General features: G+C 45.2%; 1 protein-coding gene across 3 annotated transcripts in view; it reads right to left on the reverse strand.

The window, feature by feature from the left end:
• Nucleotides 1-15,746, reverse strand: part of itpr2 (inositol 1,4,5-trisphosphate receptor, type 2) — a 128,368-nt gene that overhangs the window by 64,386 nt on the left and 48,236 nt on the right. The window contains exon 1 of one of the 3 annotated variants that reach the window (XM_060061442.1): nt 1,882-2,257. The exons of 1 other annotated variant lie outside the window; for it this stretch is intronic. In XM_060061442.1, coding sequence (XP_059917425.1) covers nt 1,882-1,985 — 104 coding nt within the window. In that variant the 5' untranslated portion in view covers nt 1,986-2,257. Of the gene's footprint in view, nt 1-1,881; nt 2,258-15,746 lie in introns of those variants that run through there. One more of the 3 variants, XM_060061443.1, reaches the window with a different exon arrangement.

The raw sequence follows: 15,746 nt of genomic DNA on the forward strand, positions 1-15,746 counted from the left end.
TCAGTCTATCAATATTAATATATATTTGGGGACGAGACAATAGTGTCTATGAATAGATATTTCCCTCTAGTCTCCCAAGCGCTAATTACTTAGGGCAGTATTTTACGTCATTCTCACACACAACCACAGTACGAACATAGCACCATTACGTGGTGGGGGTCCGAAAAGGCCCCCCTCCTCCCTGGACATAGTGTTGAGCTCCAGCTGATCGGTGGCTTCCAATACACAGTAACAACCGACCTGTGGACCAGAAAATACTAATGGATTGGCTGCACTGTTACATTTTTGTCAAATTTGAAAAATAGTGTTGTTTACTTTTATAATTTATTTTGTTTCATTATGTGTGAACGTTTCATCTCTATGTAGTTGAAAGGATTATAAAAGGTAGTCCGGAAGCATGTTATTAATTTGTGTAGACATTATTTCCATAGAATTGTAAACCCATCATTCCCCATTCGCATGTCCACATCAAAAACACAAATCACAAAAACAAAAGATATAATATCTGCATATCCTGACCATACATGTATAAGGAGCGTGTTTGTCCCCTTAGAAAAGCAAACCTGAAGTGTTCACAGCTCAAGACGTGCAGATTTGGAATTATCCTAAGCAAACATGGGCTTTGTGCAGTGTGTGTGCAGCCGAGGTTGCATTACACTGTGCTGATAGAAGCTTAAGAAGGGTAGTATGTTGTCTCTGGGTGCTAAATACTATCTGTTCTCTGCCAGGGTTTGTGAGCCCTTGTAGGCTTTAGCGACCAGTCGGCCACGTTAAAGGTTCCTTTAAAGTTCTACAAATCAAACATCATCAGCTCACCAGTGGCAGATGATACGATAAGAAAGCCACCCATGGAGCTGCCCACATGCAGCGAGGTGCTATGCACTTAGCATTTTAAAACCTGTGTGGCCTCTCTGGCCTCAAAACATTGGCATCAGCCCTGTGTTGCAATCCTGTTGTATTTTCCACAGAACAGGTCCGGCAGTTCATGTCTACTCATGCTACTACTAGAGCAGACAACTATGACAGGACTGGCATAGGGTCGAGCAGTTTGAATAAAAGCCAACAAGATCTCCAGCTCTCTGGAGGACCAGTGGGCAGGGCACCAGGACCTTGTTCCACCTTGGACCTGGTTCCACCTTGCACTGTCTGAGGCCACAGAACCGTTTTGAAGGGAGAACTGAGCTTAGCTTAGTTAGTGAATGTTAAAAAAGGGATAACACACCTTGTGTTTAAAGGCTTCGATTTTGCATAAAGGATTTAACTTAACGACATGTAATGACCTACTTTCTCTGAGTGATCTCATATGATAAACAATAAACCAACAAGTACATATTAATATATACGATTAGAATTCACGTGAAGTGAGTGTTTGTAATTTTATATTGAAAGTGGAATAAAAAATAAGTAAAAGGTTTTTAACAGGCTATTGATCATGACTCCTCCTGTGGGCAGCAGATGACCTTTCTTCCAATTAGAAGACGAGCTGAAGAGTTGTCAAACACCACTTAACTTTACTCTCCGGGTGGCAGTCATAAGTGACTTAAACCCCAAATGATGATTTGCATTCCTGCGTCATTTGCATCCCAGTGTAACCGCAGAGCACTTCCTAACAGTTACCAGTGGAACTGCTGAGCATTAACCGTTTGGTAGAAGGTCTTGACAGGGCCTTGCCAGAACCTCTCTGAGCAGTTCCCCCTTGAGCAAACTACGACAGGCCATATATCTATTATTATAATAATATTATACTATACTATGGCGGGTGTATATATATATATATATATATATATATTTATACACCCGCCAGTATAGTATAATAATATGAAATAGTCCGCCGATAAAGCAGCCCACCTCTCGGTGTAAAGTGGTCGCTGAAGGACCTACCCCAGAGTGCTGATGAAGCCATGCACCGAGCCCTCGGCGTACAGAGACACGATGTCTCCGATGTGGAGGAAGCTGGACCTGTGTTCCGACATGGCACAGTTCATTTAAGACTTTCCATTTAACTGGGCAGTCCAGATTTTGGTGAGGCAGCCCACGAGTTAAACCGTCTCCAGTTTGGTAATCCTCCTTCTAAAACGGATTTTGACAGTATATCCCGCATGCATACATGGAGACCCGACCCGTCCTGCTCCCGGACGGCGGTGTGGAGGACAACACAAAGGGGGGTGTTGTTTGGTCAGAACGCGTTGTTTTGGACTGGTTCTACTTCGTGTTCTACTCGCAGCTCTTCCTGTATGTCGGGGGGAGGAGACTGGCTGTCAGACTTCACGACACACAGTCACACTCAGTCACTCAGGAAGCTTATTCACTTTATTCTGCATTAAACTACTTTTGTGGATAACCTTTATAACTTGAGCGAATTGTGTGGTGTGTGTGTGTGTGTGTGTGTGTGTGTGTGTGTGTGTGTGTGTGTGTGTGTGTGTGTGTGTGTGTGTGTGTGTGTGTGTGTGTGTGTGTGTGTGTGTGTGTGTGTGTGTGTGTGTGTGTGTGTGTTGGGGGGGCACTAACCGGAGTAGTGCATGACAGGATGTAGGATCTAGTAAATGGGTCTAATAACCAAATATGGAAACCCCATCGGCACCATGTTACTGGTGTCTGTGATCTAACAGCGACACCATCTCAACACGTTAAAGATCACGACGATCTGAAAGGGGAGAAGAGAGTGGCAACGTGAAAAGTTATGGATGCTGTGATAATTGTATCATTTTTGGTTTGATGACATGCCATAGTTATATGATTATAACTTCAAGACAATACAGGATAAAATAGATATTATACCACCATGTTCAATAGTGTCGTGTTAAGGCCATAGGCTGTATGTTGGGGGCAGGGCCGGCGCTAGGCATAGGCGAACTAGGCGGTCGCTAGGGCGGCAAAAGCGTTGGGGGCCACAAAGGCGTTGGGGGCGCCCCCTGGTGGCGGCCTTAATTAATGAATGAATGAATTGTAATGAAGCAAGCGAAATAAAACATGTTGGCCAAACACGTTTCGAAATGTAACGTAGAATGGGGGAAACGGGGGAACCACAGCTATTGAATTGTTATTGAAACCATCACCGAAGCCCCCCCCCCTCGGAAATCTCGCCTAGGGCGTCATATAGCGCCGGGCATGGTTGGGGGTCCTTAAAATGGACATGGTCTGCTTCTAACAAACGATGGCCTCAGAAGGAGGTCTTCTGAACTAAACATACGTGTGAATATTTGTTATGTTGAGTATAGAGCTCGTAAGTCCGCCATTTCCGGTAGACCCATAGACCCCCATGGGACCTTTGAGATCGTAAAATATGAAGGGGTTTCAATTGAGCGATAGCAATTATTTTCTCTTCCCAGTCTTTATATGCCCTGGATTACACATATGTTGTTTGTGGATTTATATGATAATTTTTCATGCAAAGAAAACAAAATAAATATGCAAAGAAGTTTGATAATGTTAGGTTGTGTGTGAGGCCGCTTTGTGAACTACAGCTCTTAACTGCTCTCGACGCGAATGTTATACGTCACCACCACCCTGGTACAGACATGGCCAGTGGCGGACACCGACTGTATGTAGGGCAGGGGCGGAAAAATAAAAAGTGCACATTCTGCACAACAGGGGGCCCAACCATGCCAAAAGCTATGATGCATCATGTATGGCACTTTCTCTCGTATTCACCACTCTAGAGGGCACTTTTTCAACCATGGAGGCAATGTAAGGGGGCACTCATTGAGGCACTTTATCGAATTTTCTTGTTCTAGAGGGCTCATCTTCATAATTTATTGTATGAAGGGGCACCAGAGGGCACCAAATATTTTTTTTCAAATGTAAAGGGCAGCTAATAAGGCACTTTCTCTCGTATTCGCCACTCTTGAGGGCACTTTTTCAACCATGGAGGCAGGGGGGGGGGGGGGGGGGGGGGGCGGTCGCCTCCCTGCCCCCCCCTACTGAGTCCCCCCTGTCACATGGAGATCTCTCTGCTCCACTGATCTCTTCCGCTTTATTCCAAGGGGAGGATAACAGCATCGAAAGAGGTGAAAACCATTATAAGTCGGGGCATGTGTAGATTTCCAGTTATGCCGATGGGGAGATTGTCTGTCTTCTCCAGCAGGACGCGGTGTGACAGCCCCTCACTAAAGAGCAGCTGCTAACCAACTACACTGACATCTTCATGGACCCAATCGGGTCAGTCCCAGATGAAATACACTTTGAGCAAAATGTACAATATACTCCAGTACAATGTGCACCTCAAAATTTTCTGGTAGCGTTGAGGGGGAAGGTCAAGGAAGAGCTAGACAGGCACATATGCAGGCAATATCACACCAGTGAGCGAGCCCACGGCGTGGATAAGTAACGTGGTGACTTGACGCAAAACCAGAAAAAAAAAGACTGTGGATCGACCCAAACCCCTTAACCGAGCATTGCTGAGGTATCAATATCACATGCCAACGCTGGAGGATGTGTTGTACAAGCTACCCAAGGCTTGTATTTCTATACTGGTGGATGCTCGCAGCGCCTTACTACAGTGCAGGCTCGATGAGGAAGGCAGCCGCCAGATCTTCTGGACACCGTGGGGCCACATTGAGGTGGCTCAAACTCCCATTCGGTGTCTCTGTAGCACCGGAGATCTACCAACGCAAACAGCATGAACTGCTAGCAGGCCTGGCTGGCATTGAACCAATAGCCGATGACATCCTGGTGGCTGGGTGAGGCAACGCGGAGGAGGTTGCAGAACGGGACCATGACAACAACCTGCGTGCTCTCATGGAGCGATGCACAGCTGTGAAGCTGAGACTGAGCGAGCGCAAGCTGCAGTTCAAACTTAAAGCGGTCCACTTCCACGGACACATGCTGTCCTTGGAAGGACTGAAGATCGACACAGAGAAAACACGGGCTGTGTTGGAGATGCCGACTCCTACGGATGCAAAAGCTGTGCAGCGCTTCTTTGGGTTTTTGACATACCTCACAAAATTCCTGCCAAAGCTCTCGGAGGTCTGTGAGCCACTCCGCAGGCTCCTGGACAAAGACACAGAGCCTGTCACTGTCCAGAGAGTTGCCAGCATGAATGGGCTGGGATGCTGCATGCTGCAAGGGGGGCAGCCTGTGGCTTTTGCCTCGAGAGCCCTGATGCAAACGGAGCAGAGCTATGCTCAAATCGAGATAAAGTGTTTGAGCATAGTCCTTGCATGCCAAAGATTCCACCAATATTTATATGGCAAAGAAACTGAGTAGGGATGTGCCTTTCTGGCAAAAATACTATTCGATATTCGCTGAGAAGTATTAGAATAATATTTGAAATCGGTCAATCAAGAACCCCCCCACGCATGCACACAAGCACCTCGGAAACATTAAACATGAAATCAATCCGTTTATTTAAACAACTGCGCCATCAACACTCATCATCCAAATTATATAAACGTGGGCTTAGGCAGATAGGCCTACATGCGCCGAAAACAGATCGCTATTTCTTTATTTTACATTACAGCCTGCATGACGGTGAAAATAAAAGAATCTCTATTTATAAATGTATATTTACATCCATTGTTTCGTTCTGTATCGAAATTAATTGTTCATACGAAAATGTGCTATGCAATTATGATTTTAGGCGTAGGTTAGCGGAACACAGTTGTTGGCAATATAGCGTAAACGTTAACTTTTCTTTTACAAATAGTTTTAATAACGAAAGTAAGTGGTCATAGTCTAGCACTATCTATGCCATATTTTTCTTCAAAAATTAGCATATCCACAGGATGAAGATGGGTGCGCAATCTGTTGGCAATTAGTCCAGCTGTGGAGATCACTCGCTCTGATGGCACTGACGTAGCAGTCACACCCAAGTATGTGTTTGCAATTTTGCCAGGCGGGGATATTTGCAGTCATTGGCTTTCTACCAGGTCATGGGGTCGATGTGGAGAGGAGGGCATATATCCTGGCAGTAATTATTTAGCTTGGTTGTGTGTGGCACTGTTTCCCTTCTGTAATCTTCGCCAAACAGTACCGCAATTGCAGATGCAGACAGGCAATCACTCCTTGTTTTTTTAGCTGACGGTTCGGTTTCATTTGATGCAGCTGCGCCTGCTAGGCCTATCTCATCATCGCTATCGGGGCTGGAGAGGAGGTCACACACCGCGGCCTGCACAGCGCGTCGGATCTCATCTTTAGCAAACCTGAGGTGTTTGTCTCTCGAGTCCAAGAAGGACGCGATGTATGCAACCTTGCGAGCGTTGCGGATATCTGCAGGTGAAAATCGCAATTCCTTTTTGAACCTTGTGACTTTGGGGGATTCTCCAGGAGTTTCTTTGAGGTGTTTGGGCAGTTAAGTTGCCGTCACAGGGTAAATCATTGAGATGGATACTCCAGACTATTCGCACAAGGCAGTGGTGGCACATTTGAGAGAGTGCAACACAGGTAAGAGCTCTTCCATTACTGTCCAGCTATCATCGGTCTGTTCAAGGGTACGTGCATCTGATAGTTTAGTGACTGTCCTGTCTGATAAATGTGTTTCCAGACGACAGTTGCCAGATGAAACTACGTGGTTTATTTGCTGCAGTTTGAAGCCGTCGTTTATGGCCAGTTGTAGAGTGTGCGCGAAACAAGGCTGAGAGTCCCATTCAAGGCCAGTGTTGGCTAGAACCATATTGCTGGCATTGGCATGCAGGCATGCGGACACTTTCCCACATAGATCCCAGTGATCCGCCACGTTTGTGAGCACAATTGAAAGATTTTCAGCCGTATGCCATTCTGACATGACTTTGGTCTGAAGAACAGCACTGTGCACCTCTCATTTATGTAGTGAGTGGTGATTGTGAGATTGGACTCGGTTGTCAGTGCTGTCCACGCATCTGTCGTCAGTGACACTTTCTTGGCACTTGCTGTTTGGGTGTGTAGATCACTTGCACCATCATCATATACATTTTCGAGTCTAGAAGTGACTGTCTTTCTAGATGGTGTACTAGAACCCTCCCCTTCAACGAAACGGATGGGTAGCATGTAGGGGTGTACGGTATAAACGGTGCTGAAGGTATACCGGTGTGAATTTGCGCTACGGTATGGATTTTGACGTTACCTCGGGACCGGTGTGACCGGTAGACAATGTAGTGTGTAACGCGTAACAAAGTAAGTAATGCGTTAATACAGTTCCCTAACTACTTTTTCATGTAAAAAGTAAAGTTACGAGCAACTACTGAAAATATGGTAACGAAACATAGTTCCTTTTTCAATTCGGCACCACGTTACTTTTCCCAGGGACAGATTGACAGCGATACTGCCTTCTCAGGCAGTATGCTATTGCGCAAGTACGCAGGTGCGCAGCAAGCGCTCCTGCGTGCTTGCGCAATAGTCCCTTCACAAGCTCTCATTCCACAACGTACGAGACAGACGCTGGTAGCGTGAAGCCGTCTCTGCAATCAGACAATGCTTCCGCAGGCATTTTGTAAGCCAGTCCTTACAACAAAATGCCAGTGGTGGAACGAGATGACAAACGTTGTCACTGTTTACCTGTCTAAGGACATGGTTCCCTTTCAAAATGTCGATAGAAAGGGCTTTAAAGAGATGGTCAAAACACTCGATCCCAGGTACGCGTTACATGCCCGCACACACTTCAGCCAAATTGAGATGCCAAAACTATACGGCAAGGTCCGCAAGCAAGTGGAGAAAACAAATCCATACTATTAAACATTAGTGTTTTTCAGAGATGGAAGTAACTTGAGAAAAGATTTTAAAAAAAAGCATGCGGCTTTGCTGCCTTTCCAGTATTTTACCCCTTCAGAGGCATTTATATCTAAATTAGAAGATACAATTAACATACCGTGATATAATACTGTTACCGTCTCTTCCTCAAATCATACCGTGATATACATTTTAGTCCATACCGTACAGCCCTAGTAGCATGTCTTTCGCGATCATCTTGGAGAGCAAGAGAGCATTTTTCTCTGCCAGCCTAGCATCCAACGTGCGTGGTCTAACCAAAAAGTTAGCCAATCTCAGAAAAAAATATTTACAGGAAGTCTTTCTAAATAACAACCAAGAAAACTAAAAGCAAATAAAATAACTTGTGACCAACCGCAAGTTAACCAACCGCAAGCCAACCGCTGACCTGTAGATGGACCCCTGGTAGTGCTAGGGTACTTTGATCTTAGGTGGTTGTGCATGGTTGTGGTCGATCCGTGATATGCCAGCTTTCCTCGACATGATTTGCACTGTACTTCGTTAACGTTTATTTTATTAAACAGGTCCATACAGAACTTTTACTCGGCATCGTTCACGCCACGCCACGCAGGCAAAGGCCGCAAGACAGACGCTCTTCTTCTGTTTATTATATGGTAGAATAAACATAAATGTGTATGTGGAGGTTTTCGTGCTTAAGCAATACCCTCTGGTTCAATCTTATGTGTTAGAGGAACACGTCTGCCTTTCTAGTGCTTGTTTCTGTAAGAGATAATGTAAATGACCAGCGACGTTCTATACATTATCCCGCTTATTACACGGGTACTTGTCAAAACAAAAAAAATACTTTTTACAATTTATTTGTTACCAGCATTCGTAGTGTTGTTCAACAGAGAAATTGCCCGCCAAAGACGTTGATGTCGCTTAGCAACCGAGGACGCTGGGGTTGACAAGTTACCGGACTACTTGCGGAGTGATACGTCAGAAAAACAACTTGACAGCAGTCATTGTATGCTTAGCAACGGTGAATTATCAAAAATTATTCACCACCTGAAGTTGTGAAGGGCCATGCAAGTGAATGGATCGTTCAACAGCATTGAGAAGAGCCATGTAATAAATAACGATAGTCTAATTCATTATTCGATATTCAACGTGACTCAGACTATTTGACGATCGTTGCCCATTCCTACTACTAAGTGCACCGAAACGTCTCCAGGGAATGCTGATGGAGCTGCAGTGTTACAACCTCGATGTGGTGTACAAACCTGGGCCAGAAATGTAAGTCAGTGACAGTAAGTCAAGCTACTCTGCCGCACCAGGGGCCAGACACCCCACATGGGCGTCATGCATTGTTTACTACGAGACAGAGTACCCACAGCTGGACCAAGCCCAGCACCTGAATGTCACTTCATTCAGATTCTGTTAAATAGCACAGCACACAGGAAGCTGAAGAGCTCAAGAGCTGAAGACGTGATCCTGGACGGGTGGCCTGACTTCAAGGAGGACACCCCCCTGGCAGTGCGGGACTACTGGCCCTTCCGGGATGAGCTGAATGTGCAAAATGATGTGCTATACAGAGGACAGTGCGTCATTATCCCAAAGGCCCTGAGAGCAGAGCTACTCAAGCGGATATACTCTAGCCACACTCTTCTTGCCGAGCATGAGAGCTGAAATCAAAGACTTTGTGGCCAACTGCTCCACATGCAATGAGTACGCAAGGAATCAGCAGAAGGAAGCCATGATGTCGCAGTTGTTACCTACACGTCCATGGCAAACGGTGAGCATGGACATCTACTCCTATGAAGGCAAAGAATTTCTCATCCTTGTCGACCACTATTACGAAATCGACCAGCTGTCAGACCTACACCATCAGTCGACACACTTATCACAAGCTGCAGAGTGACAAAGTGATCACTGATAATGGCCCACAGTTCGCGTGTGAACAATTCAGGAAGTTAACAAACTGGGCTATTACCCATATCACGTCCTTCCCCCGTCATCCAAAATCAAACGGCAAGGCCAAAGCGGCTGTAAAAAAAAGTGAAATCAATCTGCAAGCAGGCAAAAGCAGAGGGCACAGATGCATGGATGGCCATCCTCCACTGGCGCAACACACCCACAGAGGGGTTGGACAGCAGCCCCGCTCAATGCTTAATGTCACAGAAGCTCAAAACCTTGCTGCAGGTGCAGACAGCCTGCTGCAGCCACATGTGGTGGTCGGAGTGATTGAGAAGTTGCGGTGGAAACGGCGGATGGGGAAATCGACCTACGACAGAACCGCCAGGGACCTCCCAAAGCTGATCGTAGGAGATTGGTTCAGAATGAGCTACCAGGTGACCACACGTGTAGATGGCCGCTGGACCAACGCACTCACGCACGGAAAGAAATTGAGAAAAAATAAGAAAAGTTGTGGAAAAACAGTATAATGCCAGGCATGTTTGAATGTGATACTATAAGAACAAAGAGTTGTTGATATAGAGTCATGTTATGTTATTACAGCCTACGTTTGAATGTGATACTATAATAACAAGTCGTTGTTGATATAGAATTATGTTATGTTATTACAGCCTGCAGCCCAAAATGCTGTGCGCAGTGGTTGACATATTCATTGTAGAATATTGGTGTATTTTAGTGTCTCTCTTTTGTTCACATTTCTAGTCTAGGAACAGGCCAGGGCCTCTCATACTGATACAAGGTGTTATCCCAAACATTCTGCCATTGTTATGTCTCAACAAGGTTGAACCGACCTGGTCCTCCGGGACATAGCCAGGGCCAGATACCTTATCAATGCTGAGAGTGCGTCTGTTTTCGTGTTATTCATATATTCCCTTTTTGTATAATACCCAACCCTTTGGTTCGACGAGAAGAGGGTTCGACAGCCAAGGAACAAGTCATCAAACGGCTCCTCAATGGGTCCTCTATAGATTATTCAACCTAAGTCTGTATCTCGCTGTATTACATCCTGGAATAAACCATCTATTCAACCCTCTGATCCAACCTGTCAAGTTGCTTTGATTTCGACTTCAAGAATTACTACTACGACTGAAAATACACAACGCAGAGTCTGTCTGAACAGTTTAGAAATAAGCTGAAATCTAACATTTGGTGCCGTGAGACCATCTTGAAGAGAGAGGAGTGAGAAGATGATTGCCTCTGAAGATTGCCCTGTGATCGAGAAGACCGCGTGCTCTGCCTGGGAAGACGTCTGATCAACGCCTGCCCTGCTGAGGGAACCGCATCCACAACGCGGCTGAACCAGCGCATCTCCATGCACGTGGGAATCAACGGTGACTGAATCTCATTCCACACTCTCGACCAAGAGAAAAGAACAAGAAAGTAATCTTAAAATAATCTACACACACATAACCGGTATTATTATTATTTGTTTTACTATTAGGCTGCACTACATTTGCTGAGTAATGAAGTTGTGTCAAGAGCTTGACAAAGTGAGAACCTGTATTAGTGTATAAGAGCTCAATAATCACTGAATATACGCCATATGAAACTCTTTTGAATTTGTATAAGGGTTAGAGTCCTGAGTTGAATTTGTATTTGGATAAGGGTTAGAGTCCTGAGTTTTGTTGAATAAGGCCTTTGGTCTCGGCTAGAGTCCTAGAAGCTGGGTTAGAGTCCTAGAATAAGAATAGCATGTCATTCAAGTGATTTGTTCATCTTTGCTAGTTTGTCAATGTTGATACGTGTCCTGAATATAACTTAAGACGTTTGGTTTGCTCAGGGGTTTTGTTTTACTACTTGCTGGACAAGGAGTGAAATCGTATTTGTATTGAATTCACTGGTGAGGTTACATGAATCGCGAGAGTTTTTGTTTGTGCTATGTTGTTTTGATCCCCGCCGAGGAATCACATATTGTTTTTTTTTAATCGAAGAGGGAAAAAGTGTGCCATCATCTATTGTTGGCATACCGAGCTCCGTGGGAGACGTCTATTTGTTTCTTTCTAAGCAGCGATTGGTCGCTAGTTTTAGTTTTTTTAGCTTTACCTAGATAGAAAAAATGCCGAAAGGTAAAGGCAGAAAGAAGGCAGAAAAGGAGGAAAAAGATAGCAATCAAAGTCCCAATGCGTCTGAACCAATTGAACAAGATTCTTTTGAATTGGAGATATTGACATTGATTCAGTTAGCGAGACTCTGTCTAGATTCTTCAACGACAGACATGATTTGCAAGGAACCGAAGAAAAACTTTGCATATATGAGATAACGACTGACCCCCAAACTAAACGCTGGCCAAGGGAATCGATCTGGATGGTTTTCAAAGCATGGATCAAGAAGACTAGACGAAATGAACCAATCGGGTTGTCACTATTGTCTCAGTGTAAGCGCTACTTTATAATAATAATAATAATAATAATAATAATACATTTAATTTAGAGGCGCCTTTCAAGACACCCAAGGTCACCTTACAGAGCATATAGTCATCATTCATCGTTATCAAGCATGTCAGCAACAAAAGGAGAGATGAATTGGAAAAGACAACTGCTCACTATGAAGATGCTCTGGAGAAAAAAGGAGAGCAAATCAAACTGCTTGCCGATGAAATTCGTTTGTTAAAGGATGAAATGACTCGAGAGAGAGAGAGAGAGAGAGAGGAGAGGAAGTTGACAGACCTACACACGACGCTTGTCAGACAAGGAGTGATAGCGGCCCGCCCCCTCGACTCAGGGCCCCCAAGGGGGGGTGACCAAGGCAACGGAGGAGGAACCTTGGGAGTCTATGGTCGCATGTACCCCACACTGCCATCGTGTGGCCCAGAAGGGGAATACATCTTCCCGATGCAGCCATCGACGCCATCTGGTGGTTTACAGGAGTCAAGACACAGTGTTCTCTCAGACGTCAACAGCTTTATAGGCGAGTTCCCGGTCATCTGCAGTACCCCCCACGTGCCACGGAAGGGAAATCCATCTGCCCCACCTGACTATGCTAATCATGATGCGATCCAGATCCCACAACAATTTTCCCCACAGCAATTTCCCCCTGTTCAACACACTCTGTGTGTTCCACAACAATTTTCCCCACAGCAATTTCCCCCTGTTCAACACACTCTGTGTGTTTCACAACAATTTCCCCAATTCTCCCCTGTCCCACCACATTCCTCCCTCCCACAACAATTTCAACATCCGAACCCCCCAACACAACAACCCCCCGCGGTGAGGCCTGGAGCAGTGACTAAGAATGAATCACTCAATGGAGGATCTGATGACAACATACAACCACACTGCAGCGCGATGGGAGGTGCAACCACACCACACATCAAGACCACAGATGAGGGAGAGGAGATTGAAGGAGAAGACAGAGAGGGAGAGCGTCTTCGCAAGTCTGCGCACAAGAGGGCGGTGAGCTTTGCCTGTATGAAGAAGGTTGATGAGAAAGACGAAATAGTTAACCTCAGGCCCTTGAAGAAGATAGAAAGCGCTGAGGGACGCACAATCCTCTATGAACCCTCCGGCCCGAAGGACATCGAAAGATGGAGTGCGGAAATCGACCACCCGAGGAGAGGACTGCCATGGATGAAATTGAAACAACTGATGCTTCTGTACGAACTCCACCCCTACGATGGCCTTGCTATATTGTTCAAACACCTGAGCGGCACTGAGCGCACCCAGATTCGATACGATGTGGAAGATGCCATTGAAGAAGACGGAATTAGACCAGGAAAGGGATGGGAGGCCATAAAGGCGTGGATCCAAAAGCACTCCAGGGCACAAGTCAACTGGACAACAATCACTCGTTGTATGCAGAAGGAAGACGAGGGTCTGGACCAGTTCAACAAGCGCTTCTTCGAATGTTATTTGCTGCACTCAGGCCAAACTGAATATGATATGGACAACATCGACCAGTCACAGGACTTGCCTTTGAAGACCATGTATCTCCAGCAGGTACTGCCGGAGATCCGAAGGGGAGTAAAGACAAGGCTTCCCAGCTGGGACAACAGTAGCTGCACAATGGCAGAGATCAAGGAAGTCGGAGAAAAGGTGGATCGAGATGAAGAAGTCAGGATTCGATTCCTGGCTGACGAGAAGAAGGCAATGGCCAGGGAACGAGAAAGATTCCCCCAGTCCAACAGGGATAGAGAACGATTCCCCCAGTCAGTCAGACAGAGAGAACATCGACCATGCCACAACTGCGGACAAAATGGACACTGGCAAAGAGAATGTAAAGCCCCTCGAAAGATGTACCGTGACCGCTCCAACGAGAGAGTAGGGGAAGAAAACCGCTCAGACAAAATGAAGGAACTATGGAAGAAATTACAGGCGCAGAGTGCTGAAGAACTCAGCCGCATATGCGATTCAGTGTCGGAAACCAACAATAACACCAACTTGGAATGACACTCGTTAGATTTGGCACGCAAACTAACTGATACGGGGTGAAGAGGGAGTGTTTGAGTGTTTGTTATTTTCATTCCTTTATTTTCACGAGAGGTTAGTCTTCGAAAGATGCTAGGATTTTGTCGACGCCTATCTCAGTGAGAATTCATGTTGGTTCCTTCTTGACACAACTGCTCAGCTTTAGAACATTTGTTTGTTTTGTTTTATTTTTGAACAAAGGTTCACTCATTCATTCATTCACACAAGGTTTATTGAGAACTATGATGACTGATTACTGATATAACCATTTTCGAATCAAACGATTTATTTTTGTATGATCATTTTTCATTGTTTATCGAATCATTAAGACAATTATGCCCCGTTTACACCATCCCGCTAATGGCCGCTAATGGCCGATGGACCACCGATGTGGAAGTCGGGGTGATTCGGGTGACATCGGGCTAAAAATGTATGATCGGGTCAATTTATCGGGGTAGCATTTACACATACCCGATGTTATAACGATAACATAACGATGTATGCCAGGGAAGACACCCGAAGTGCGTTTGGCGTCATTTGACGTCATTTCGAATGACGCCAAACACGTCAAATGACGCGTTTGGCGTCATTTGGCGTCATTTCGGGAGAAGGCAAAGGGGAGACTGGTTTAGACTGATATTTATTTATATATTTATTTATATTACAATAGCGATTTTATAATAATAGAACGCCGCTTCTAAATGGGCGAAGTACCCTGTAATTATAAAAGTAGGACATCCATCCATCACCCCCTATTTATACCCAAGTGGCAGATTGAGGGTCTTCCTTAACACAATCTGGTCACTCACAATCGTTATTTGTCTAGGGTTCTCGAGGGTCTTTCGTGTGTTGAGGTTGCCGATATAAAGACGATAAAACACGATAAAGCGCGGAAGATTAACGAATATAGCCGATGTGCCCAGGAAAATTCCCGAACGATTTGCGATGTCATACGTTATACTCCCGTTCTATTCCAGATTATAGCCGATTAGCCCATAGCAACACCTGGTAACCGATTCTACCCCGATCATGTTGCCCGATCATTGAGCATTGCTTCCCGTTTCTTCCCGTTGTCTAACGATGTTCCCGGGAAGAGTAACGGTGTTTCCCGATGCAACCACGCTATTTGCCGATGTTATAACGATAGCTGCTGATTTAGCCATCGGGCACCATCGGGGCCCACTATCGGGTAGGTGTAAACAGGGCATTACAAACCATAGTTGATTATTATTACTGTTGGAGGCTGTGACAATGCCTCCCCCATGACTGATACTGCACTTTTTCTTTGTTTCATGTTTCATCGTACCTGGGAGATCCAGGAGACACGGACACTTGTTGAGTCCTTGGGATGAGTCCTTGAACTGAACTGTGTCTGTGTTTGTCCTGACGCCCTACTACGAACTTTCATCCTCATCCCCCATCACACAGGTGGCCATCAACTGGAAAAGAACTCTGTTGCAACTGCTACTCAAAACCAACTGAGTCATGCAGTATTGTCTGTGATGTTGTTGTGCCAAGCAGAGGGAGGTGTCTGGACAGTTGACTTTCTTGATTCTTTAAATTTTTTATGTTTTGGTTTAATCATGAGTAACCTAATGAGTTTGTTATTTTCTTTATTATAGTGGCCTACACCTGGTTTACTTGTGTATGATTTGAATTTACTTGTCTATTGCCTTTTATGCTTTCTTTCATTGATTTAGTTAATTGTTAATGGTTTACCAGTAGATACACTGAATTCTCATTTTTTGG

This window comes from Gadus macrocephalus, chromosome 9 (assembly GCF_031168955.1).
Source record: "Gadus macrocephalus chromosome 9, ASM3116895v1".
NCBI lineage: Eukaryota > Metazoa > Chordata > Actinopteri > Gadiformes > Gadidae > Gadus > Gadus macrocephalus.